This window comes from Salvelinus alpinus, chromosome 10 (assembly GCF_045679555.1).
Source record: "Salvelinus alpinus chromosome 10, SLU_Salpinus.1, whole genome shotgun sequence".
NCBI lineage: Eukaryota > Metazoa > Chordata > Actinopteri > Salmoniformes > Salmonidae > Salvelinus > Salvelinus alpinus.
In genome coordinates this window covers 29,602,620-29,629,536 of record NC_092095.1, presented here as the reverse complement: position 1 = coordinate 29,629,536, position 26,917 = coordinate 29,602,620, and the positions used below count along the sequence as shown (strand labels likewise).

General features: G+C 41.1%; 1 protein-coding gene across 1 annotated transcript in view; it reads left to right on the top strand.

Annotated features, from left to right (window-relative positions):
• gpr158a (G protein-coupled receptor 158a) overlaps positions 1 to 26,917 on the top strand; it is a 102,764-nt gene that overhangs the window by 6,366 nt on the left and 69,481 nt on the right. The window contains exon 2 of the mRNA XM_071328800.1: positions 12,016 to 12,121. Within this exon, the coding sequence (XP_071184901.1) occupies positions 12,016 to 12,121 (106 nt within the window). The remainder of the gene's footprint in view (positions 1 to 12,015; positions 12,122 to 26,917) is intronic.

Sequence of the window (26,917 nt, the reverse complement as noted above, 5' to 3'; positions counted from 1 at the left end):
GGAGTCCTTTAAAATAAGATTTGTTTTCATTTGTGCACATTATCGCAGGTACTAGGAACAACTTTCCTTGAATATTGACAGGCCAATATTCAAGCCGTGATTGCACGGTTGGATACATTAGTCCATCTAGTTTCACAATGCGGTGTCTCGATTACATCAGTTTGAATAGACATTCAGAGGAGCTTTGAGTTGAAAAGACCCCATGAAAACATAGATTCTCTACTCTGTTAATGTGATTGCAAATCCATTCATTATGCACACTACTGTAGTAATACAAAGAAAAGAACAAGAAGGATCATGACCGATATACTATCTACACGTTTATTACTCTATTCAAGATACAAATGTACTGTAGACTAGAAAATGAGTGTTAGAGAATGGATGAGGTACTCTTGGGAAAAAAGGGTTCCGAAAGGCTTCTTCGGCTGTCCCCATAGGAGAACCGTTTTTGGATCCAGTTAGAACCGTTTTTTGGTTCAAGGTAGAACTCTTTTGGGTTCCATGTAGAACCCCCTGTGTAAAAGGTTCTATCTGGAACCAAAAATGGTTCTTCAAAGGTTCTCCTATGGCGACAGCCGAAGAACCCTTTTAGGTTCTAGATAGCACCTTTTTTTCTAAGTGTAGAGAGGGGACAAGGACAACCATTTAATATAGTTATATACAGTATGCAGTGGTAATATCTTGGCACTGCCATGATGACAATACACTAAGCCAGGCATAATATACATGGTCACTTCTTCATGTGCTGTATTCAATCAAAGCTCCTCTGACCAAAAGTAATTTGTTTAGCCAGCCCAAGTCACATGCTTGCCCACATATAACCAAATATATCATATCTTTCAGAAGAGCACAACACCTTATGCATTATGTCAAAGAATGATCACAATGTCTGATTTTCTCTGGGAAAATGTCTCCAATGTGATGGAAATCTATTAACCTGACAGGACAAGCAGAGACTAATGTGACCAGCTAGCCGCTGGCCGGGCTCCGCCGCTGCTGCCTCCATGAAGCAACGCAACCGGGGTCATTTTATAGAGTTCTGTCGCTGGTCATCAAAGCAGACGGAACGCCCATGGCGACTTTAATGTCACAGAAAGCACTGAACGCCATTCTCTTGAGTGCTCTCGCTTTTCTGTCATAGCGGCACTGCACTTTAAACACCCTCACGTCAACCCTCTTTTCTTTAGACCGTAACCCAGAGATGATTGAGATGATTGAGCAATACCCCCATCTTTATCAAATTAATGAAAAGTGAAAGTATCCATAGTATTGAGAAGATCAAATTTAAGATAATCTCACCATTACTTTTAGTTCAGCTAAACATGCAGAGACATGGCCATAGCTGAATTGTTTAGCCTTTATTACGCCCTATATTGTTTACAGCATGTATCTTTACCCCTAACTAGCCAGCCCAAACACATCTCTCATTAGGCCTTCTCTACTGTATTACAGCTCTAGCTCTCTGCAAAAGATTACATGGGGATAAATCTAAAGACATTACAGGATTAAAATCCCTGTAGGCGATCTGTCATGCAACAACAGATGGTGATTTGATTATCATGAATAAAACCACTGAGATGGTTATTATTAATGAAATGGTTATTATTAATTGCTTTCTCTCTCTATGTAGGGGAAGTCGTGTTTTTGTGTGTCCAATGAGCCTCAGCCGTTTACTCACTGTTCACATTTACCTGATTGGCAACAGAGTATTGACAAGTAACCTTACTGAACACTGGAGTCCCATGACATCAATGGAAAATGTAGGTAAATCCTAGGGATTGTTAGCGAGCCATTGCACATGTCAAATACAACGTTGCTACAGCACTGTAAACCATATAATATACCCTGGCATAACGTTATTGCAACATTACGGTAGGTTTTGTGTTTGTTGCATTTTGAAGTCCCTGATCCCAGGGAGTATGGCTGTCAAAATGATAATTTTCTGTCCTCTCTGATCTTCACAGCTTACTAGCATATTATTCCACTTAGCTAGAGGCATACTGGGGCTTCCTTACTAGCTGTTTCTGGAAGGCCACCATCTCAGCAGATGCTATTGGCACCTCACTGTGCTCCCACTCTGGAGGACAGTGGGATGTCCCGTAGCAGTCAAGCTGTCCAGATAGCAGTCAGCTGCTAAGCCAAACTGAAAGCTGGCTACATAGTTCTCTACTGGAAACCATTTGACCATTGGAGAACATAACAATTTTTTTGCTCTTGGTCTTTCTAGTTAGTATAAGCTTTAGGATTTTAAAGACAATTCTGAACGACTATTCTGCCCCCAAAACCACTCATGTCATCTCCAATTTGAACGTCCACAGTGCAAGGTGTTCTACATTGGACTGACAAAGAGGCGCCTTCAAGACCACTTAGTGGACCACAAGTACGCCATACGGGTAGGCAATGAAGACTACCCCATGGCAAGGCACTACAAGTCCTTACACCATGGCGATCCTGCCTCCCTACAAGCTATGGGTATTGATCATGTTCTGGCCTCAATTAGAAAAAGGGGTCATCTTAAACAGCTAAACCAAAGGGAGTTTTGGGATTTACAAACTACAGGCCACTAAGTACCCTGGTTTAAATGAAGATATGGATATCTTAACTTTCCTGTAGGGTCGTGATGGGTCCATTTGCTGTCATCTAGTGGACATTTTGCTCTATTGCCCTCAGCTATGTTTAGACTGTTGTGGTCCATGTCTGCTGTGATCTAGTGTACTATAAAATAGATGGCTCTCCTATTCGTAGCACTTGGCCCAGTCATATTCAAGGTTAGAACTACCTTTCATGGGGTTCTGATGCTTCTAGCCTTGAGTTGCACAGTATTTCAGTATTTTAATTTACTTTACAGTATACAGTATTTCACTTTTTAATGTGTATAGTATTGCTTGCTAGGTGTTGTCCAATGGATTCTTTAACCACTCCCTCTTCAAATCAGGGTTGATTGAAAAAAGCTGTTCTAAAGAGGACATTGTATTATCATATCTTTGTACTCTCTGACGAAGGCCATGCAGCTGAAACCCGTTGGAGTTTTTAAACTTGGTTTCCATAGAACATGCCATACAAATAAAGGCATTTTAATTAATTATATGAAGAGTGCTTTGGTCCTCCTTTCTTTTTGATGACTATTCTGATCCATTTAGCATTAGGTCTCAGCATTTCTGCAAATCACTACACATATTAGCATATTGACTTTGAAACATGTGGAAGAGACTTCAAAGTACGTGGGCTAATATTATATATTATATTTTTTAGGGGGTAGATCAGTTTTAATATTGCAGAGAGATTGTATCTTCCATCCAATCCCCCATATATTGTTTTGCAAGTATAATATATATATATATATATTTGCAAAAAAAAATATGCCAATACATATACATACGTACACATATGTATGGGTTGGCCGGTAGCCTAGTGGTTAGAGCGTTGGACTTGCAACCGAAATGCAAGATCGAATCCCTGAGCTGACAAGGCAAAAATCTGTTGTTCTGCCCCCGAACAAGGCAGTTAACCCACTGTTCCTAGGCCGTCATTGAAAATTAGAATTTGTTCTTAACTGACTTGCCTAGTTAAATAAAGGTTAAATACATACATACTGTTGAAGTCAGAAGTTTACATACACCTCAGCCAAATACATTTAAACTCAGTTTTTCACAATTCCTGACATTTACTCCTAGTAAAAAATTTCCTGTCTTAGGTCAGTTAGGATCACCACTTTATTTTAAGAATGTAAAATGTCAGAATAATAGTAGAGAGGATGATTTATTTCAGCTTTGATTTCTTTCATCACATTCCCAGATCAGAAGTTTACGTACACTCAATTAGTATTTGGTAGCATTGCCTTTAAAATGTTTAACTTGGGTCAAATGTTTTGGGTAGCCTTCCACAAGCTTCCCACAATAAGTTGGGTGAATTTTGGCCCATTCCTCCTGACAGAGCTGGTGTAACTGAGTCAGGATTGTAGGCATCCTTGCTCACACACGCTTTTTCAGTTCTGCCCACAAATTTTATATGGGATTGAGTTCAGGGTTTTGTGATGGCCACTCCAATACCTTGACTTTGTTGTCCTTAAGCCATTTTGCCACAACTTTGGAAGTATGCTCGGAGTCATTGTCCATTTGGAAGACCCATTTGCGACCAAGCTTTAACTTCCTGACTAATGTCTTGAGATGCTGCTTCAATATATCCACATAATTTTCTTTCCTCATGAGGCCATCTATTTTGTGAAGTGCACCAGTCCCTCCTGCAGCAAAGCACCCCCACAACATGTTGCTGCCACCCCCGTGCTTCACAGTTGGGATGGTGTTCTTCGGCTTGCAAGCCTCCCCCTTTTTCCTCCAAACATAACAATGGTCATTATGGCCAAACAGTTCTATTTTTGTTTCATACTATATACATTTTATAGGCACAGTCTATTTTAAAATAATTATATTTTGTTTGTTTTCACTCCTGTCCTTCCTCTAACCTCAACCTCTCCCATCTATTTATTTCACAAAAGTCTTGAACCTACAGTGTATATACGTTTTACGGACACAGTATGTTTTACATTAGTTATCTTGTTGTTATTAGTTGTTATTAGTCCCAACCTTCAGATCCATTCAACCCCTCCCATCTATCTCTGTACACCATTGATATTGGATTTCTATTTGCTATATATTTTCTGAACCTTTCTACTCTCATAATTTCTACAGATTGTAAAATTAAAAATAATTTTTTTTGCTAAAAGTATTATTATATTTTACATTTAACATTTAAGTCATTTAGCAGACGCTCTTATCCAGAGCGACTTACAAATTGGAAAGTTCATACATATTCATCCTGGTCCCCCCGTGGGGAATGAACCCACAACCCTGGCGTTGCAAGCGCCATGCTCTACCAACTGAGCCACACGGGATCATATTATTGATCGATTGACTTTTCAGATCACCCAGTAGCTATCTGCAGAGTCAGCTCCAGGTAAATGTTGCAATTCTTCAGCCATTCCTGGACCTGTGACCAAAAACAAGCTACATATGGACGGTACCAAAATAAATGATCTAATGATTCTGTCTCTTCGCAGCAAAATCTGCAGAGCTGGGAAGGTTGTATTCCCCCATGTACTGTAGGTAAACTGGGATATGACTAAAGAGTCAGGGTGATTTTTCCACAAATAGACAGGTATTTTCCTTTCCATGGTAGTAAGATCTTGTCTATTTTTGCTAACTTTCTTTAAAAATGTATTGGAATGAGATTATTTATTTATTTTGGAATATGTATCCAGAGTATGTCCACCTCAGACCATTTTACTGGTAAACTAGACAGCAATGTAAAAGTAGCATTTTTTTGTGATCCAATAAATAATTTAGTACACATAATTTGGTTGTAATCCAGAGAGGTTAGAAAAAGTATCTAGATCCTCTATGAGGCTGTGGAGGGATCCAAATAGTGGATTTCAGCGTACAATGACACCTTTGTTTTTAAGCCCTGTGTTTCTAACCCCTTGATATTATTGTTGGATCTGATTTTAATAGCTAACATTTCAATGGCCATAATAAATAGAAATGCCAATAGTGGACCACCTTGTTTTACTCCTCTTCACAGTTTAAAACTTTCTGGGAAGTAGCCATTATTTAATATTTTACACCTAGGGCTACTATACATGACTTCAACCCATTTTATAAGAGATTCTCCAAAATTGAAATATTCCAGGCATTGATGTATAAACTCCAGTCGTACTTTATCAAAAGCTTTTTCAAAGTCAGTTATGAATAGCAGACCTGGTTTCCCAGATTTTTCATAGTGTTCTATTGTTTCCAGTACTTGTCTTATATTATCTCCAATGTATCATCCATGTAAAAAAAACTGTCAGATTAGAATGAATATTATCTGACAATACCTTTTCAATTCTATGCGCTATACATTTTGCTAGAATTTTTCCATCACAACACTGAAGTGTAAGGGGTTTCCAATTTTTTAAATGGACTGGATCTTTATATTTACCAATTGTATCCTGCCTCAGTAATAATTAAATCAGACCTTCTTGTTGAGTGTCTGATAATCTACCATTTACATCGGAGAGGTTAAACATGCTAGTAATGGTCCTCTGAGTATATCAAAGTTTGGTATACCTCAACTGGTATGCCTTCCAGCCCTGGAGTTTTCCCAGTCTTAAAGGCTTTAATAGCATCAAGAAGTTCCTCCTCTGCCTTCACATGAGTCTTTCTGTACAGCTGTTAATTTTACATTATTAATAGAACAAAAATCCATACAATTAGCTTCAGTTAGAGGAGATGGAGGAGACTGAAACGAAAACAAATTGCTTCCTCTTTCAAAATCTAATTTGGTGAATCATGGGTGACAAGTTTCAGTAAATTATTTTTGGTAGCATTTATATGTTGAAGATGAAAAAAGTATTTGGTATATTCCATCAAGTTTGTTTTATTTTTTATAATATATTATACTTTCTTTCTTGAATAAGTTCCTGCATTTCTTTTAGTTTTTCCTCTAACTTATTCTGAGCCTCTATGGTATAGTTTTTATCGCTATCTATCTGTTCTGTTAGACCTTCTATTTCCTTTGTTAATATGGACTCTTTTGACAAAAAATGCATTTGTTTTATTGATGAGTACTGAATTGAATGGCCTCTAAAGGCACATTTAAAAGTATCCTATACAATAAGGGGATGTGCTGTACCTATGTTTTGTCGGAAAAATTCTGTTATAAATTCCCCTGTCCTAGTTATAAACAAGTTATCAACAAATAGGCTTTGATAACATTTCCAATATCCTCGCATACGTAGGCTAATATTAGCACGGCATTGTGGCTGACTGGTCCATTAGAGGAAGTGGAACCCCCCTGTCCGATGCTCATCCTTTCTCCCACTGTTCTTTAGAACCCGCAATGAATGGAGATGGAGGAAAAAAGAGAGCTCTCTGATTCCTGGGACAAGACTCTTTCCTGTTCCCTGTGATCTTTCAGCCTTTGTGCCTGAGGGCCCAATGACCACTATGATGCCTTTGGAGCCTGCTCCTTGTGGCTGCCCAGATTAAATTGCACTCCAACGGTGTCATTTTTATTCATTCACTGCCTCTGTCGGATAGAGCCATGGTTCTAGGCATTTGGACGCTTCGGAAAACTGCACGTGCTTGAGACTTTTTGCGTACCATATGGCCGCTTTGGCTCGGCTGCTGAAAATTGCCTGGGGTATTTCTCTTAGGCTCAAAAAGAGATGGATAAATTCGGAAGAAAAAATCCAAATGAAGCTTTTCAGGGTATTTTGGACAAGATGTGACGAGCAGACAGTGTGTTATCTCAGGATCCAGAGGGCAGAACATAATTTTTTGTTTGGTGGGAAAGCAATGTCTTGTTATCTGAGCACTGGCTGGGGGTGTGGGTCAGGCGAGGTCGTAGCAAGAGTTATAAATAACGGCATACTGTAGGTAGGTAGTGTTTGTCCACACATCACATTATGTCCACACTATAAACCAGTTCACTTGTACCTGGAGAAGGTGCTTCACCAGCAACATTCATAGCAACATGTGTACGTGCTTGTGTGTGTGACTGGAAGAAGTACTAGGAGTAATATTAATGTCCTAGTACATAGTATCAATTTATGTACACATCCAAATATTACTTTTTAGGTAGTTGAGACTGAATGATTGTATGATTGTGTCAGAGGCAGAACATTGAAATGCATTATTTTCAAAATATCGTTTACCGGTATCTAGTTTTGGCAGCAGCTGGTAGCATCATAGGAGGATGGAGAAATTGCACCTTTTTTCTTTTCTCATCTCTGTCGGTATCTGCTTGTGCCAAGCTGTTCTCCAAATCACAGTGAGGTTGCCAACAGCAGGTGCAGGTAAATCAGGTGCAAACACCTGCTGCACCTAGAGTAAAAATAAACAAGGTGAAAAGATAGCAGCGTACTGTGACTGAATAGCGCAGTCAACCTCCTATATCCTTTCTCCCATCGGAACTCACCGTCCTCATAAGCCTCATGGATCTAACCAACTACAGGTCAAACACTATTTCATGAGATTCTCCCATGTTAAAGGGATAGTATGAGATTTTGTCAATCAATCCCTTTTTATGTCTCTGCGTGCAGTTTGAAGGAAGTTGAAGGTAGTTTCCCAACCCATTGCTATCTAGCGTTAGCGCAATGACTGGAAGTCTACTGGAATAGCTCCTCTTCATTACCACAAATGAGAAAAATATACTAATTTCCTCAGCTCTTATTGTTGAGGAGGGAGGTATAAGGATGACTTGTCATTAGGAATGAGTGCTGGGTTGGAAATTGTTATCTGTTGTTGACACACTCTTAGAAAAAAGGGTTACAAAAGGGTTATTTGGCTGTTCCCGTAGGACAACCTTTTTTGCTTCCAGTTAAAACTATTTTGGGTTCCATGTAGAACCGCCTGTGTAAAGGATTTTACATGGAACCCAAAAGGGTTCTACCTGGAACCAAAATATTCTACCTGGAACCAAAAATGGTTATTCAAAGGGTTCTCCTTTTTTCTAAAAGTGTATTGCACAGGAGCATTATTCTATGGCACTGGGGGCAAAAAAAACATTAGAAATCATAAGCACGGTAAAGCCTAGTTAACAAATCTGCAGGTGTAGGGACCTTGTTCGTTTTTTTCTCGGTCAAAAAAATCACAAGATAATGGTACATGGATAGTGGTGTCCATTTTTTGTCTTACATATAGACCAGCTTGGTCTCATAGACTAGACGTAACATAGTAAAGCTAAATCCGGGACACTGAAATTAGTATGCTATGTTACGTTTGGTATGGTTTACCACAACAAAGTTGAATTTGTAACATATCATACGTTTTGCAAATTCGTAACATCAAATCAAATCAAAATGTATTGGTCACATACACATGGTTAGCAGATGTTATTGCGAGTGTAGCAAAATGCTTATGCTTCTAGATCCGACAGTGCAGCAGTATCTAACAGGTAATATCAAACAATTCCACAACAAAACCTAATACACACAATCTAGTAAAGGAATGGAATAAGAATATATACGTTTAAAATATATGGATGAGCAGTAACAGAGCGGCTAAGATGCAATAGATAGTAAAGAATAGATATTGAAGGATATAGTAGACATTATATACATATAGTGTAGGATACAGTATATACATATGAGATGAATAATGTGAGGTATGTAAACATTCTTAAAGTGGCACTATTAAAGTGACTAGTGTTCCATGTTTTAAAGTGGCCAATGATATCAAGTCTGTAGGGAGGCAGCCGCCTCTCTGTGCTAGTGGTGGCTGTTTAACAATCTAATGGCCTTGAGATAGAAGCTGTTTTTCAATCTCTCTGTCCCAGCTTTGATGCACATGTACTGACCTAGCCTTCTGGATGGAAGCGGGGTGAACAGGTAGTGGCTCGGGTGGTTATTGTCCTTGATGATCTTTTTGGCCTTCCTGTGACATCGGGTGCTGTAGGTGTCCTGGAGGGCAGGTAGTTTGCCCCCGGTGATGCGTTGGGCAGACCGCACCACCCTTTGGAGAGTCTTGCGGTTGCGGGCAGTGTAGTTGCCATACCGGGCGGTGATACAGCCCGACAGGATGCTCTCAATTGTGCATCTGTAAAAGTTTGTGAGGGTTTTAGGTGCCAAGACAAAATTCTTCAGGCTCCTAAGGTTGAAGAGGCGCTGTTGCTTCAAGTTTCTCAGCGTACATGTCATTGACAAACTGAAATGGTCCACCCACAAAGACAGCGTGGTGAAGAAGGCGCTGTTGCACTGAGAAACTTGAAGCTTTCCACCTTCTCCATTGCGGTCCTGTCTAAATGGATAAGGGGATGCTCCCGCTGTTGTTTCCTGAAGTCCACGATCAACTCCTTTGTTTTGTAGAGTTTTTGTGAGAGCTTATTTTCCTGGCACCATACTTCCAGTGCCCTCACCTCCTCCCTGTAGGCTATCTCGTTTGTTCGTAGTCAGGGCTACTACTGTTGTGTCGTCTGCAAACTTGATGATTGAGTTGGAGGCGTGTGAGGCCACACAGTCATGGGTGAACAGGGAGTACAGGATGGGGCTGAGCAAGCCCCAGTGTTGAGTATCAGCAAAGTGGAGGTGTTTTTTCCTAACTTCACCACCTGGGGGCGGCCCGTCAGGAAGTCCAGGACCCAATTGAACAGGGTGGGGTTCAGACCCATGGCCTCAAGCTTAATGATGAGCTTGGAGGATACTATGGTGTTGAATGCTTAGCTATAGTCAATGAACAGCATTCTTATATAGGTATTCCTCTTGTCCAGATGGTATAGAACAGTGTGCAGTGCGATGGCGATTGCATCGTCTGTGGATCTATTGGGGCGGTAAGCAAATGAAAGTGGGTCTAGTGTGTCAGGTAAGGTAGAGGTGATATGATCCTTGACTAGTCTCTCGAAGCACTTTATGATGACAGAAGTGAGTGCTACGGGGCGATAGTTTAGTTCAGAAACGTTTGCTTTCTTGGGTAGAGGAACAATGGTGGACATCTAGAAACATGTGGGGACAGTAGACTGGGATAGTAGACTGAGAGAGTGAATATGTCCGTAAACACTCCAGCCAGCTGGTCTGTGCATCCTCTGAGGACACGGCTAGGGATGCCACCTTGCGAGGGTTAACACGTTTAAATGTCTTATTCACGTCGGCCACGGAGAAGGAGAGCCCACAGTCCTTGGTAGCGGGCCGCATCAGTGGCATTGTGTTGTCCTCAAAGCAGGCGAAGAAGGTGTTTAGCTTGTCCGGAAGCAAGACATCGTGTCCGCGACGTGGCTCGTTTTCCCTTTGTAGTCTGTGATTGTCTGTAGACCCTGCCACATACGTCTCGTGTCTGAGCCGTTGAATTGCGACTCCACTTTGTCTCTATACTGACGTTTTATCTGTTTGATTACCTTAATGGAGGGAATAACTACACTGTTTGTATTCGGTCATATTCCCAGTAACCTTGCCATGGTTGAATGCAATGGTTGGCACTTTCAGTTTTGCACGTACGCTTCCATCTATCCACGGTTTCTGGTTTCTGGTAGGTTTTAATAGGCACAGTGGGTACAACATATACAGTTCCTGATAAACTCAGTCGCCGTATCAGTATATGCGTAGATATTATTCTTAGAGGCTACCCGGAACATATCCCAGTCCTTGTGATCAAAACAATCTTGAAGCATGGATTCCAATTGGTCCGACCAGCGTTGAATAGTCCTTAGCACCGGTACTTCCTGTTTGAGTTTCTGCCTATAGGAAGGGAGGAGCAAAATGGAGTCGTGATCAGATTTCCCAAAAGGAGGGCAGGGGAGGGCCTTGTAGGCATCCCGGAAGTTGGAGTAGCAGTGGTCGAGTGTTTTAGCAGCGCGAGTACCACAGTCAATGTTTTCAAATTTGCTTTGTTAAAATCCCCAGCTATGATAAATGCGTTCTCAGGATATGTGGTTCCCAGTTTGCATAAAGTCCAGTGAAGTTCTTTGAGAGCCGTCGTGGTATCGGCTTGAGGGGGGATATACATATATGTGACTATAACCGAAGATAATTATCTTGGGAGGTAATACTGTATGTTATCACAATCACACCATGAATCGTTAATCATGAAACATGCACTCCTGCCCTTCTTCTTCCCGGAGAGATATTTATTCCTATCTCGATGAACTGAGAACCTAACTGGCTGGACGGACACAGACAGTATATCCCGAAAGAGCCATGTTTCCGTGAAACAGAGTATTTTACATTCCCTGATGTCTCTCTGGAAATAAATCCTTGCCCTGAGCTCATCAACTTTATTATCCTGAAAATAATTGGTGAGTAATATACTCGGAAGCGGTGGGTGGTGTGTGCGCCTCCTAAGTTGGACTAGAAGACCACTCCAGGTACCTCTCCTCCGCCGGCGCTGTTTTGATTCAGCCTCTGGAATCAGTTCAATTGCCCTGGGGGGTACAAACAAGGATACGATTCGGGAAAGTTGTATTCCTGGTCGTAATGCTGGTAGTGCTGGTGAGTTACCACCGCTCTGATATACAAAAGTTCTTCCTTGTTTCTTCCTCTGTTTTTAGGGGTGTGGTTCGAGTGGATGTCAATCTGCAGGATGTTGACATCGACCAGTGCTCTGCGGACGGCTGGTTTGCTGGGACCCATCGATGCAACCTGACTACTATGGAGGTAGCTATGTCTAATGGATGCATGAATGACTGATTGATTTGTGTGTGTGTGCGTGTATGCGTGTGGGTGTGTTGATGTGTTCGTGTGTGTGTGTGTGTGTGTGTGTGTGTGTGTGTGTGTGTGTGTGTGTGTGTGTGTGTGTGTGTGTGTGTGTGTGTGTGTATATGTGCGTATGTGTGTGTATGTCTATATGTGTGTGTGTGTGTGCGTGTGTGTGTTTTATGATTCATGCCTTCCATAAACCTGTACACTGGCCGATGGCAAGTCACATTACAATGTCTTGAATGCCATGAATGGGTAAATGCTGAATCATTGCACCACTTGATCAATGGCAGATAGTATACTTCTTGTATTTTATTGATGTTGTACATGGATCACAGCACTTGATAGTCACATTATGTTGCCTGTCATTGTATTGTTGGATTGGCTATATTTTGTCCTATTTTTTTAATAGAGGCTTACTCATTTCACCCATACATTTTTATTAAGTAAATTCAATAATCCCAGAGTTGGATCATGTACAGAAACATATAAACAAATTTCTCATTTTACACTACAACAATACGGTACACTGACTGTCTTTACTGTTATATTTTTGCACCTACTGTACTTAATAGGTTTTTGTAGCTATCAGCTAGTCTTTGTCGATGGTCATAATGCTTTAACCTGCTGTTTTAGGATCATCATTGGGAATGATAGATTTTTAAGAGGCACTGTAGATCAGACTCCTTCATAATACATGTGATGTAATGGATTGCAGGGAGCTCCTTGAATAATTAATTTGTCTCTTTGTCTGAGCACTTCCATCTCTCCATGGACAGTTGGCTGGAGTAGGAGACTGGCAGTGTGTGTGTGTGTGTGTGTGTGTGTGTGTGTGTGTGTGTGTGTGTGTGTGCGCACAATAATAGGTCTATGTGTGTTAGTGCAACTGGTTTCTCTCTCTGTGTTTGTATGCCCTGTAATATATCTGGCCTTGACCCTGTACTATATCTGGCCTTGGCCCTGTAATATATCTGGCCTTGGCCCTGAAATATATCTGGCCTTGGCCCTGTAATATATCTGGCCTTGGCCCTGTAATATATCTGGCCTTGGCCCTGAAATATATCTGGCCTTGGCCCTGTAATATATCTGGCCTTGGCCCTGTAATATATCTGGCCTTGACCCTGTAATATATCTGGCCTTGGCCCTGAAATATATCTGGCCTTGGCCCTGTAATATATCTGGCCTTGGCCCTGTAATATATCTGGCCTTGGCCCTGTAATATATCTGGCCTTGGCCCTGTAATATATCTGGCCTTGGCCCTGTAATATATCTGGCCTTGGCCCTGTAATATATCTGGCCTTGGGCCTGTAATATATCTGGCCTTGGCCCTGTAATATATCTGGCCTTGCATACTGTATGTAATAGGAGCTTGACAACTATATGACAGCTTTGTGAATGTGATAGTAATCCGTATGAAATAAACCCTTGACGGTACAGTATTTTTCTCCAGAACAGACACTCACCTCTATCCTCAGACCTTGTGTTGCTGCCTGCAGCTGCTGTACTCATCTGAACGTACTGTAGTGCCATCAATGAGTCGATGTCAGCAATGTATCTGTTACAGTTAACAGCTTGCTTTTTCTATAGGATCCTGCTACAGTATGAGGTAAAGTAGAGGTGAGGGGGGAGTGGGGCTTCTCTAGTGATGGAGACTACCTCTATAAATAGCACATTGGACTGCAATGTAATCAAGACGTACTCAACAGTGCTGTAATGTGATAAAAAACAAGGACACATTTTGTTGTATTACCGTGCTTCTGTTTCACACAGAAACTGTACAATCCTCCACGGAAACTATCCCACTGTTACCCTAAATAAAAAGGGTTTTGAGGTGTGTAGGTCTTGTCAGGGGGGTGTGAAGAATCAGGAGTCAGGTAGGATTCAGGTGCAAATGGTGGTATTTATTTATAGATGGTGAGCTGGATCCATTAGTATTTACAAGACATTGACAACACTGACATACTGTATAGACTTTCAAGATTACAAGCAGATAAACTTAATAGGCAGAGTACCTTCAAACTAGGTATTGTGCATATAAGTTCCTATAACTTCCTCACACAGCTGAGTTTACACTTCAGCCTTACCCTTACGGAAAAAACACGAATTTCACGTGAAGTGTTCCAAAAAACATTTTTGTTATGTGATCGTACATATGAAGTTAATGTGATAACATGTGACAACATGTAAAGAAACGTGATAATATGAGACTATACATGTAAAAACCTGATCACATATGAAGTGTTCCAAAAACACGTTTTCACATGAACAGGTTAAAAGCCCAACCCTAAACACTGTGGTAATCCAAAAAGCACCTAAATAGGTATTTAATCTATGAACAATTAATACAAATTAACAATCAGTCCTTTTCACCAGTTTCAATATCAATGGCTAATACATACACATTTCATATGCATTTCAACATATCCGAACATAATATCACAAACATTCAACAAATAATGATATTGGGGAAAATACCCCTCAACATAGAGCATTTTAATTGTAATTATATTTTAATTATACCTGCTGGATAACTAGGAGCATGTCCTTTCTTATAGATACCTGGACATTTGGATCAATGATAAATTGTCTTTTAAAACACAGTCTTAATTGAAGTATTTGTGTCTAACTTGTGTAATTGCTTGATGCTCTTGTAATGCAGGGCTCCTTCGAAAAAGAGACATTGGTCTCAATGGGACTCAATGGGACATGTTAAAAGGGATACTTCGTGATTTATGTCTCTGTGTCCAGTATGAAGGAAGTTCGAGGTACTGTAGTTTTGCGAGCCGATGCTAACTAGCATTAGCACAATGCCTGGAATTCTATGGGTACCCATCTAATGAATTTGAGAATGATTAGTTGCTGCATTCAAAGTCGGCCACGCTACCCTACTAGATGGCAAAATACAGGACTATAAGGGCTGAATAGATGGACATGGGGCCATGAAATTTGGTATATTAACATTATGTATACAGTGCATTTGGAAAGTATTCAGACCACTTGACTTTTCCACATTTTGTTACGTTACAGCCATCTTCTAAAATTAATTAAATCATTTTTTTCCTCATCAATCTACACACAATACCCCATAATGACAAAAAAAACATTTTTTTATAAATATTTGCAGATTTTTTACAAATAAAAAACTGAAATATATCACATTTACATAAGTATGCAGACCCTTTACTCAGTACTTTGTTGAAGCACGTTTGGCAGCGATTACAGTCTCGAGTCTTCTTGGGTATGATGCTACAAGCTTGGCACACATGGATTTGGGGTGTTTCTACCATTCTTCTCTGCAGATCCTCTCAAGCTCTGTCAAGTTAAATGGGGAGCGTCGCTGCACAGCTATTTTCAGGTCTCTCCAGAGAAGTTCGATTGGGTTCAAGTCCTGGTTCTGGTTTGGCCACTCAAGGACATTCAGAGACTTGTCCCATAGCCACTCCTGCATTGTCTTGGCTGTGTGCTTAGGGTCATTGTCATGTTGGAAGGTGAAACTTCACCGCAGTCTGAAGTCCTGAGTGCTCTGGAGCAGGTTTTCATCAAGGATCTCTCTTTACTTTGCTCTGTTCTTCTTTCCCTTGATCCTCCCAGTCCATGCCACTGAAAAACATCCCCACAGCATGATGCTGCCACCACCATGCTTCACCGTAGTTATGGTGCCAGGTTTCCTCCAGGATGATGCTTGGCATTCAGGCCAAAGAGTTCAATCTTGGTTTCATCAGACCAGAGAATCTTGTTTCTCATGGTCTGAGAGTCTTTAGGTGCCTTTTAACAAACTCCAAGCGGGCCTTCGTGTGCCTTTTACTGAGAAGTGGCTTCCGTCTGGCCACACTACCATAAAGGCCTGATTGGTGGAGTGCTGCAGAGATGGTTGTCCTTCTGGAAGGTTCTCCCATCTCCACATTGGAACTCTGGAGCTCTGTCAGAGTGACCATCGGGTTCTTGGTCACCTCCCTGACCAAGACCCCTTCCCCCAATTGCTCAGTTTGGCTGGGCGGCCAGCTCTAGGAAGGGTCTTGGTGATTCCAAACTTCTTCCAGAAGGATGTAAGGCCACTGTGTTCTGAGGACCTTCAGTGCTGCAGAAATGTTTTGGTACCCTTTCCCTTGATCTGTGCCTCGACACAATCTTGCCTCGGAGCTCTACGGACAATTCCTTCTACCCCATGGTTTGGTTTTTGCTCTGACATGCACTGTCAACTGTGGGACCTTATATAGACATGTGTGCCTTTCCAAATCATGTCCAATCAATTGAATTTACCACAGGTGGACTTCAGGTGGACTTCAAGTTGTAGAAATATCTCAAGGATGATCAATGGAAACAGGATGCAACTGAGCTCAATTTTGAATCTCATAGCAAAAGGTTTGAATACTTATGTAAATACGGTATTTCTGTTTTTCAAAATGGTATTGAGAGATGATTGCACATAAAGGAAGATAGTCCCTACATTATAGAGTGCTTGCTTTGTCAAAGAATTCCTATTCTGTCCTTTCCGTCATCCTGTGAACCCCATTCATTGCTGCTTGCAGTTATATTTGCTATTGATTGATTGTTTGACAAAGGGTAGTTTTTCGACTGAAGTGTCTTATTTCCCAATTATCATCAATGTATCCCCCTCTATCCAAATAATGGTATTTCTCTGTTAGCTATTTTCCTCCTTTCCTACTACAATAGTGCCAATGTAATTGATTGTTTCCCTTCATTGAATGTTTGACAATGTAAGGGGTTAATACAGTACCCCACCCATATCTTACCCCACTGTTCAAGCTGCTGTTTGGCCAGCCAACCATGCAACTAGCCCAAACTGAGATGGAGGCAGACGGATGTCTGATTCATCACAGAGAGAAAAAACAAAATGAGGCCCAGTCTGTCTCTTTGTCTGAAAAAGAAGACCCAAAGAAACAGAAACAACCCAACAACAACAACCAATGTTTATTTTCTGCCAGACATCGCTATTTTAAGATCCAACCCCCATATCCGTTTGAATCGATCTATTCCCACTGACTCATCCAGCTTTTGTCCTTATTGATCATTTTCACTGTCTTCAATTTTTTGCCAACCTTTACGTAAAGTAGACTGGGAAAATATGAGCATTTGAAGGAGCTGTTTTGTAACATAACTGACTGCCAAACAAATACAGTGGATTGCATAAGCCGTAATATGTTTTACCTTTGTAATATCTGAAATAATCAGTGGTTGTGTATGTGTGTCTGTGTGCGTGCATGCACAGTTTTGTTCTCTATCGTGAAGTTTGCTAAAAGTACATATTTAGTGAGCCTTTTCTCCTTGCCTGTCTTTTAGATGTGTCATGAAGGAGATACATGTCTTCAAAGAGAAGTGGTGGTAATGAAAGGGGCTTCGCTGCATGGTGGCTCAGGAACAGTTTCTCTGAGGCCTCTTAGAATCAGAAAACAACCACGATGATCAGTTAAAGTACACTGTCTTCTCCTTCCAACATCAACATGCATAAATCTGTATGGAATTGTTTGCATCCACCAAGTGTCCTTGTACAATCATCCTGCACATTCTGAATTCTGAGATCCACCCGAGTTAATGTCAGATGTTAGATTTCTTTTGACCTCTTCCGGCTTACATTTCTGCATATGGTCTGATTATGAAAATGTAGGAACTCTGATGAAGGTGAGCGAGTCTTGCACCTTTTCCTTTGCAATGAAAATTACAGCAAGGCATGAGGAAGTAATATTGGGAGAAGGGTAGTCTGGTGGACCAGCCAGTGATAGCTAGCTCGTTTTACTCATACTTCAGATGATAGAAATCTGACCGCACTACCAGCGGTTTTAAAAGTTGCTTTAATAATACTTTCCTGTGCATATATTGTCTCACATTTCAAGCAGCATAAGGACCAACACCCAGACAATCAGTAAGTAAGTTCAAATGTTAGTAAGTTCAAATGTAATTTTATTCAACATTCCGACTCGCAGCGGTCCTTAGGAGGACCCTTTCCAAATAATTACATTCCATTCTACCAGAGGGTGCATTAGAGATGTAGGATCTTAATTTGATCACCCTGTAGCAGGAGAACTCTCCTGTAATGCAGGAAATGCAAAACTTGTAGTTTCTTTGAGGTTAAAAAAGGCTTCTGAAGTTTGTAGATTCCACTTTGGAATCTCAGACTTGATTTTCCCGTATGAAAAATGTATCAATCCATTCAGAAATGTCCATTAATTATAATCCACATAATAATTCACATTTCCTGTTGCTGGAGGATTCTTTTCCTGCTTTAGCAAACTTGCTCAAACTTTATCTGTAGCTAGCTATCACCGGCTGGTACATCAGGCTAGGAAAAGGGGTGACCAAGCTATATTCAGTTAACATTTGTAAATAAATGTATATCACCGTTGAATACAAGAAGGCCAATGCCTACAGGGTGGAGGCATCAATCTGCTTAGGCCAATGCCAATGCTACTTGGCCTGTCAAGGACAATATATGACAATCAATTTGGTCATGGATTCTAGGCTGTGAACCAACCATCCATTAGCTTAACAGCCAGGCTGCTTGGACCGATTGGATCTCTATATAACTGTATCAGTAATGTTGTAAAGACTCAATGCATATGAAATGTATTAAATACAGCATATATACAGTGGGGAGAACAAGTATTTGATACTTTTTATTTTATTTTTTATTTCACCTTTATTTAACCAGGTAGGCTAGTTGAGAACAAGTTCTCATTTGCAACTGCGACCTGGCCAAGATAAAGCATAGCAGTGTGAACAGACAACACAGAGTTACACATGGAGTAAACAATAAACAAGTCAATAACATGGTAGAAAAAAAAGAGAATCTATATACAATGTGTGCAAAAGGCATGAGGTAGGCAATAAATCGAATAATTACAATTTAGCAGATTAACACTGGAGTGATAAATCATCAGATGATCATGTGCAAGAAGAGATACTGGTGTGCAAAAGAGCAGAAAAGTAAATAAATAAAAGCAGTATGGGGGGTGAGGTAGGTAAATTGGGTGGGTAGTTTACAGATGGACTATGTACAGCTGCAGCGATCGGTTAGCTGCTCGGATAGCAGATTTTTAAAGTTGTTGAGGGAGATAAAAGTCTCCAACTTCAGAGATTTTTGCAATTCGTTCCAGTCGCAGGCAGCAGAGAACTGGAAGGAAAGGCGTCCAAATGAGGTTTTGGCTTTAGGGATGATCAGTGAGATACACCTGCTGGAGAGCGTGCTGCGGGTGGGTGTAGCCATCGTGACCAGTGAACTGAGATAAGGCGGCACTTTACCTAGCATAGCCTTGTAGATGACCTGGAGCCAGGATACACCTGGATACACTGCCGATATTGCAGGTTTTCCTACTTACAAAGCATGTAGAGGTCTGTAATTTTTATCATAGGTACACTTCAACTGTGAGAGACGGAAACTAAAACAAAAATCCAGAAAATCACATAGTATGATTTTTAAGTAATTAATTTGCATTTTATTGCATGACATAAGTATTTGATCACCTACCAACCAGTAAGAATTCCGTCTCTCACAGACCTGTTAGTTTTTCTTTAAGAAGCCCTCCTGTTCTCCACTCATTACCTGTATTAACTGCACCTGTTTGAACTCGTTACCTGTATAAAAGACACCTGTCCACAACCTCAATCAAACAGACTCCAACCTCTCCACAATGGCCAAGACCAGAGAGCTGTGTAAGGATATCAGGGATAAAATTGTAGACCTGCACAAGGCTGGGATGGGCTACAGGACAATAGGCAAGCAGCTTGGTGAAAAGGCAACAACTGTTGGCGCAATTATTAGAAAATGGAAGAAGTTCAAGATGATGGTCAATCACCCTCGGTCTGGGGCTCCATGCAAGATCTCACCTCGTGGGGCATCAATGATCATGAGGAAGGTGAGGGATCAGCCAGAACTACACGGCAGGACCTGGTCAATGACCTGAAGAGAGCTGGGACCACAGTCTCTAAGAAAACCATTAGTAACACACTACGCCGTCATGGATTAAAATCCTGCAGCGCACGCAAGGTCCCCCTGCTCAAGCCAGCGCATGTCCAGGCCCGTCTGAAGTTTGCCAATGACCATCTGGATGATCCAGAGGAGGAATGGGAGAAGGTCATGTGGTCTGTTGAGACAAAAATAGAGCTTTTTGGTCTAAACTCCACTCGCCGTGTTTGGAGGAAGAAGAAGGATGAGTACAACCCCAAGATCACCATCCCAACCGTGAAGCATGGAGGTGGAAACATCATTCTTTGGGGATGCTTTTCTGTAAAGGGGACAGGACGACTGCACCGTATTGAGGGGAGGATGGATGGGGCCATGTATCGCGAGATCTTGGCCAACAACCTCCTTCCCTCAGTAAGAGCATTGAAGATGGGTCGTGGCTGGGTCTTCCAGCATGACAACGACCCGAAACACACAGCCAGGGCAACTAAGGAGTGGCTCCGTAAGAAGCATCTCAAGGTCCTGGAGTGGCCTAGCCAGTCTCCAGACCTGAACCCAATAGAAAATCTTTGGAGGGAGCTGAAAGTCCGTATTGCCCAGCGACAGCCCCGAAACCTGAAGGATCTGGAGAAGGTCTGCATGGAGGAGTGGGCCAAAATCCCTGCTGCAGTGTGTGCAAACCTGGTCAAGAACTACAGGAAACGTATGATCTCTGTAATTGCAAACAAAGGTTTCTGTACCAAATATTAAGTTCTGCTTTTCTGATGTATCAAATACTTATGTCATGCAATAAAATGCAAATTAATTACTTAAAAATCATACAATGTGATTTTCTGGATTTTTGTTTTAGATTCCGTCTCTCACAGTTGAAGTGTACCTATGATAAAAATTACAGACCTCTACATGCTTTGTAAGTAGGAAAACCTGCAAAATCGGCAGTGTATCAAATACTTGTTCTCCCCACTGTATATATATATATATATATATATATATATATTCTAATGGATACACAATGTTTGCAGCCATACTAGTAAGCCATAATGTACTTGCTATCGCTGCAGAAACATTTACAAACAAGATGGGCCTTCAATCGGGAAGCAAATAGGAGTCAAACCTGTCATACTTGACATTTTCCTTTTTCCCTTTTTCTTCATCTCCCACTAATGGCCCTTTCATTCTTGTGCTTCAGTGTTCTTCAAAAGTCTTGAACTTTGCCCCGGGGGCACCTTTCATGCAAGTACATAAAAATGATGATGAATGTCTCAATCACTTAGCTTATTGCACAGAACAAGTGGTGAATCCCACAGGGACTGGCTGCTGGAGCCCAGTGGATGTGGTGACACATAGCTTGAATGATTGACCCAGCAGAATAACAGTGACTGCAGGCTTCACAAGGCTCTCAGTCACAGAGACTGACTGTGGAGAAATGGTCGTACCTAGTGTTTGGCTGCACTGGCTGGCCTCAAATCAACAGGCAACAGTGAGCAGGGTTGGGGTCAAATCCATTTAAATTCCAGTCAATTCAGAAAGTACACTGAAATTCAAAATCAAACAATTTTCAATGCTTTTCAATGAGGAAACTTTGGAATTGGAGTTGTGTACTTTTTTAATTGACTGGAATTGAAATGGAATTGACCTCAAACCTGGCAGTGAGTTAACCTAGTATTTCATGGAACTTGAGTTCTGATATGTGCTGTTCTTGTAACATAAAGTCTCAGGCTACATCCTCATGTCCATACTAGGATATCACATTGAATGTCGAACACATTGTCTCATTCAGGTCGTATGCTAGTGTGGATATTGTAACAGAGACTTCAAGTGTTTCTCAGTATGCATACTTCCGTGCTTCACGCTAATTGGAGCAGGGAATGGAGCAGGGAGTCCAAACAGAGCACGGAGGACAGTTCTCAGATGTGAACTCCATTTGTACACATTAAGAAGCAAGCATCGAAGCAAGCTTCAACTGAAATATTCCCAGGATTGTTAATGTAATATGATGCAACCACGTAAAATATTATGCAAAATTTATTGAAAATTATGGCGGGTGTTTTTTTTAGATGAAGCGAGAGAAAATTAACTCCAACTTCGGAATGAAAAGTTGCCCACTCACATCTTATGTACAGTATGTTGTCGGTCTTCAATATTTTATCTTGATTTGTTAATGAATACATGTTGTGTTCATTTTGACATGTTTAACTGCCTAAAATATCCACAGTAGTCTGCGTAGATCGTAGGCTAACTGACGAAGAATTGGTAGCTAGCTAGCTACCCATGAAAAATGTGTAGCTAACGTTGAAAATCTACCGTGCATACTGTATACAAACATCCCACTGGTAACATACGTCAATTTAACATCTTGTTTTGATTTACATTTGGTTGAGTTGTCAATTAAAGTGAATTCAATGTGAAATCAACAAAAAAATGTAATAATTTCATTGAATATAGGTTAAAAATTGTGTGAAAAAAATAGGAAATTTCCTTATGGTGATGACTTTTTGCAAATCCAATCAGTTTTCCACGTTGATTCAATAGACAATGTCATGAAAACGATATGCGTGCTTCCATGGGGCAGAAGTCAACGTGTTGTTGTGGTTCTGGATGGCCAGATTGTTAGCAAAATTACAAGAAACTGCCATGAAGGGAATCATAAGAGGCTCATTTCAGCTCGTTTCATCTTGTTATTGATACCATGTCTTGTTTTGAGGTGTTTTGACTGATTTCAGCTCAATGCTAATATCGCAAAAAAATGTGGTAGCTAACTAACCAACAACTGTAACAATGTATTTGAGAGACAACAAGTGCTCATTGTGCAAATGTATTTATGTTTTCAATAAACATTAGAGACAAAATATATCTTGCATGTTGTCAACAATCTAAGCCAACCCGTCTGTTTTGCCTCATAGTTGCGCACCACTCGTTTTTGTTGCTAAACAACCAACCTGTCTATGTTATCACATTGAATATTTGTTGTTGAAATGTCGTGGAAACAACGTTGATTCAACCAGGTTTTGCCCAGTTGGATTCGTTTTAGGTTGTTTTTTTTTGACATGTAAAACTAACTAGCTAGCTAGATTAAAATGATTCACATATAGCTAGCTGATAATTCTGAAGTTAAACGTTTGTGTTTGCTTTATGTAGCTATCTTGTTTAATCTGCGAATGCTTCTCAAGTGTAAAATGTGTTGCTTCCTCCACACTCTCATCTTAACAAGAACATGCGCAAGAGAACGTCATCAGAGAACGAGCTTAGAGTATGACAGTGTACAGCATGGTAGTAAACATATTGGGAGACACGCTTAGTTTTTCCAGTGTGCCACGACCAACTTTATCGTTCCTGAGTGGGTAAGCCGCTTCTGACATTTCAGGTCTTTTCTTTCAATGTGTTTTTTGGTTAATTCTCACCTTGGTTCACAAGGTTATCATTGCCTCACACTGTCATCTCTATCATGCTGTGGTGTTCCCTGTCCCCCTAATGCTTCTGAATTAATAAGGCAATCTGTGTTCCAGCGACCTGCTGCCCTGAGCTAACACAAACTCCATGAAGAGGAATGAGAAACCAACATGCCTCAGTCTGCTCCATTAATCTTTCTCAGTGATACATTTGGGAAAACGTATGATGGCACCGCAGTTCCAATGTTGAAAAGCTGTTTAGACTCATAGGCAGGCTACAGATGACAAAAGGATATGGATAGATACGGATACACAGGCTTTTAGCGATATCTATCCATTGAATGTTTAGTTAGGCTATAATGGATTTATGGGAAGAATCACTTATAAATTCAAGGTACCTGATAATTTATAATGTTTAGTGGTGGTAACCATTGATGATGTCTTATGCTGTATGCATCCTCATGGCCTCAGTGTAATAGCATGAGACGGAGGCCTGCCTTACACTGATAGCTGTGAAAAGAAGTGATCCATCTTCATGTCATCGCAGGACAATTCATCTGGTGTGCTCACCAGCAACGTGTAGCAACCAGACCCAGCCAAAATGGGTGTCAAAATAACATGGCTAATGCCGTTTGGATCTCGTCTGGGTGACCACCCAAAGGGGAGCTCTGAAACACACTGAGCATGCTCGAAGGGTTGGGTTTTGCAGTGTTAGCATTAGCATTAGTTGAGTAGCATCATTGGACATCGGATTCATTGTCTCTCTAATTGAGTGTGTTTTTAATGAGATAACCAATTAAAGGTCTACAAGGGTATGGTAAGGACTTCACTTTAGTTGAGGCAAAATCGATTGTGCTGAAATAGCAAACAAGGGATGAATTAGTATAAGTGAGTGATGGGACCCGCGCCCTCCCGAAAATGAGCATCAAACACAGACAATGGCAAAAACTATTGAACACATCAACAATTTAATCAAGCTTTTGTTGACTTTGTCTTCAGGCAAGACCCACAAATTACCTTTCGAAGAGCAGGAGAAAACAGCTTTTCTCCACAATTATCTAGCAATTACACTGACAGCTCCCACAAAAGCCAGCCAAAGACACTTTGAGATAGGCTGGCGCTCTCTGAATATGAAGTGGAATATTATGTTGAGATCCCATGGGTTCCTGTGACACAAATAGGCCTACATGATGCCAAACTTGTGATTTGGGTGCTGGAAGCTAGCCATTTTGCACCAGATAATGTACATAGAATGTGTTGGATATAGCACTAAATAGGACAAAATTGAATGACAATGTATGAACACTTAAATAACAAAGCATCAACATTTAACACACGCACAAGGAATTTAAAGGAAAATGCTAATCACAGTCATCAATGATCAACTGAGATAAAGAAAATCAGTCTGTTTTTCGAGTCTAACTATGCTTTCTCAAAGATGTTACTTTGTCTTTTTTTGATGTGGAAGGTATATACTCCCCCATGCAGCCCTGGGAAAGTAGGTGATATTTTAGCAGAACGTCAGTGAGTAACATATTTATCTGTTATTAACAGTGACAGCTTCTCCGCTTGGTTCTCCTTCTACAGGAGGAAAAAAAAGGTGCTTACTCTTTCATCTCCAGCCATAGTTCCAGATTGCTCGATAAAAATAGCGAATTCTCCTGTTCCCTTGAGGGATTTCCCCGGTGTTATAAACATTGTGTCATCCCAAGTAGGGCCCTATGTCAACGAATGAGGGCCCCTGCTCCTCCTCCTCCTCCGCCCACCCCCACCCCCATTCTACAGTACAACTGATTAGGGGCCAGACAATGACACTGAGCAAAGGGATTGGGATTAAGCAAACAACACTGATTATTTGCTCTGCCTGTTATGCCACACTGGGGTGTATCATGTGTGAGAGATTTGGGTTGGAAGGGATAGAAAATAATTCATTTTAGCGCAACCAGACTTTTGTATCAGACCTTATTACGTGAATTAGCCAGGCAATGTAATGGCACCCCAATGGTATTCGAAGAGCACCAAAGTCCAAAGTGGACACTGCTGAGAAATCTAATTTCCCATGGCCATAACTCCACAGGGCCAGCCAGTTAAGAACATCAAATGCAAAGTTTGGGCTGTTGTCCGTGATACTGTTCGTGGAGAGATCACAGAACACGTGTGGATTTAACAGTAGCCTCCGGCGTTGTCTGTACGGGCCTTCCTTAAGCACTGTCCCGTTAATTGGCCATGTGGATAATGTTGGAACTCTGAATTTACATGAAAATGCTTTGAAGACTTTAATACACATGCCCCAAGGCATTCTTTCACATTTTAGTTTCCCATGTCTGTATGAGGCAGAAAGCAAAAGCAGCAAGGAAACAGATTCAGTCAGGGAAGTATGGGATGACAGAAGGGTTGTCAGATACTGTAAATCCAGAGCTCTTGAGTTTAAATACGAATGGGAATTGATCTCAAACCTTGGCTGGTAATTAAATGCAAGTTGTTGGTGTACCTGAACAAGAAACTATACATTGTTGGCTTCAGCAAAAAAGTCATCGCAATACAGCACATAGAAAAGGAAAGCAATAACTATAATAAGAGGTAATGGGTCAGATCAGTGGAGGACAGATCAGTATCTCACCACACGGCATAATTATGATGGGCCTGAGCTTTATTATATCAGCCATGAAGCTATTTAGGCCTTCTCCCCCCTGGGGCTGTTATGGGCCTGTCAAAAGGCTGAGAGTGGGTGTCCATCCTCTGCCTATGCTCTCCTCATCTCTGCTCTCCTTGCCCCTTTGCTTATCAGAGTGTGTACGCCAACTGTACGTTTTAGGAGTGTGTGTGTGCGCGCGTGTGTGTTGATATGTGTGTATGATCAGAGCAATATGTCACAAGCTGTCTTGTGCTAGTCGCCACAGTCCCTGCCTGGTAGGCTGTTTAGCTCAGTGTTTGGTCTCAGTGTTTATCTCAGTACCGTTTAGAGGCTGGCCATTGGACATCACCCAGGGCATTGCCTTTTGCGGACCAGACTGCTCAAAGGTGTGTGTGTGTGTGTGTGTGATTGTGTGTGTTTGTGTCTATCTGAATGTGTCTAATGAGAATACGTGTGGTGTCAAGATGGTGCTATGTTTAGCAATTCTCACAAAACTGTTGTTTTTCTCTTCTGTCAAACAAAACATGCACTGGCTTAATATCCTCTTATTTCCCCTGAGCCTTCACACGTACTGTAGTCTGAGCTGGCATCTTAGCTGAAGCACACACACACACAGACTCACACACTCACACACAGACTCACACACACACACAGACTCACACACACACACAGACTCACACACACACACACACACACACACACACACACACACACACACACACACACACACACACACACACACACACACACACACACACACACACACACACTTCGACATCATGCCTGCAAATGTTGCGTTTTTAAATGTCATA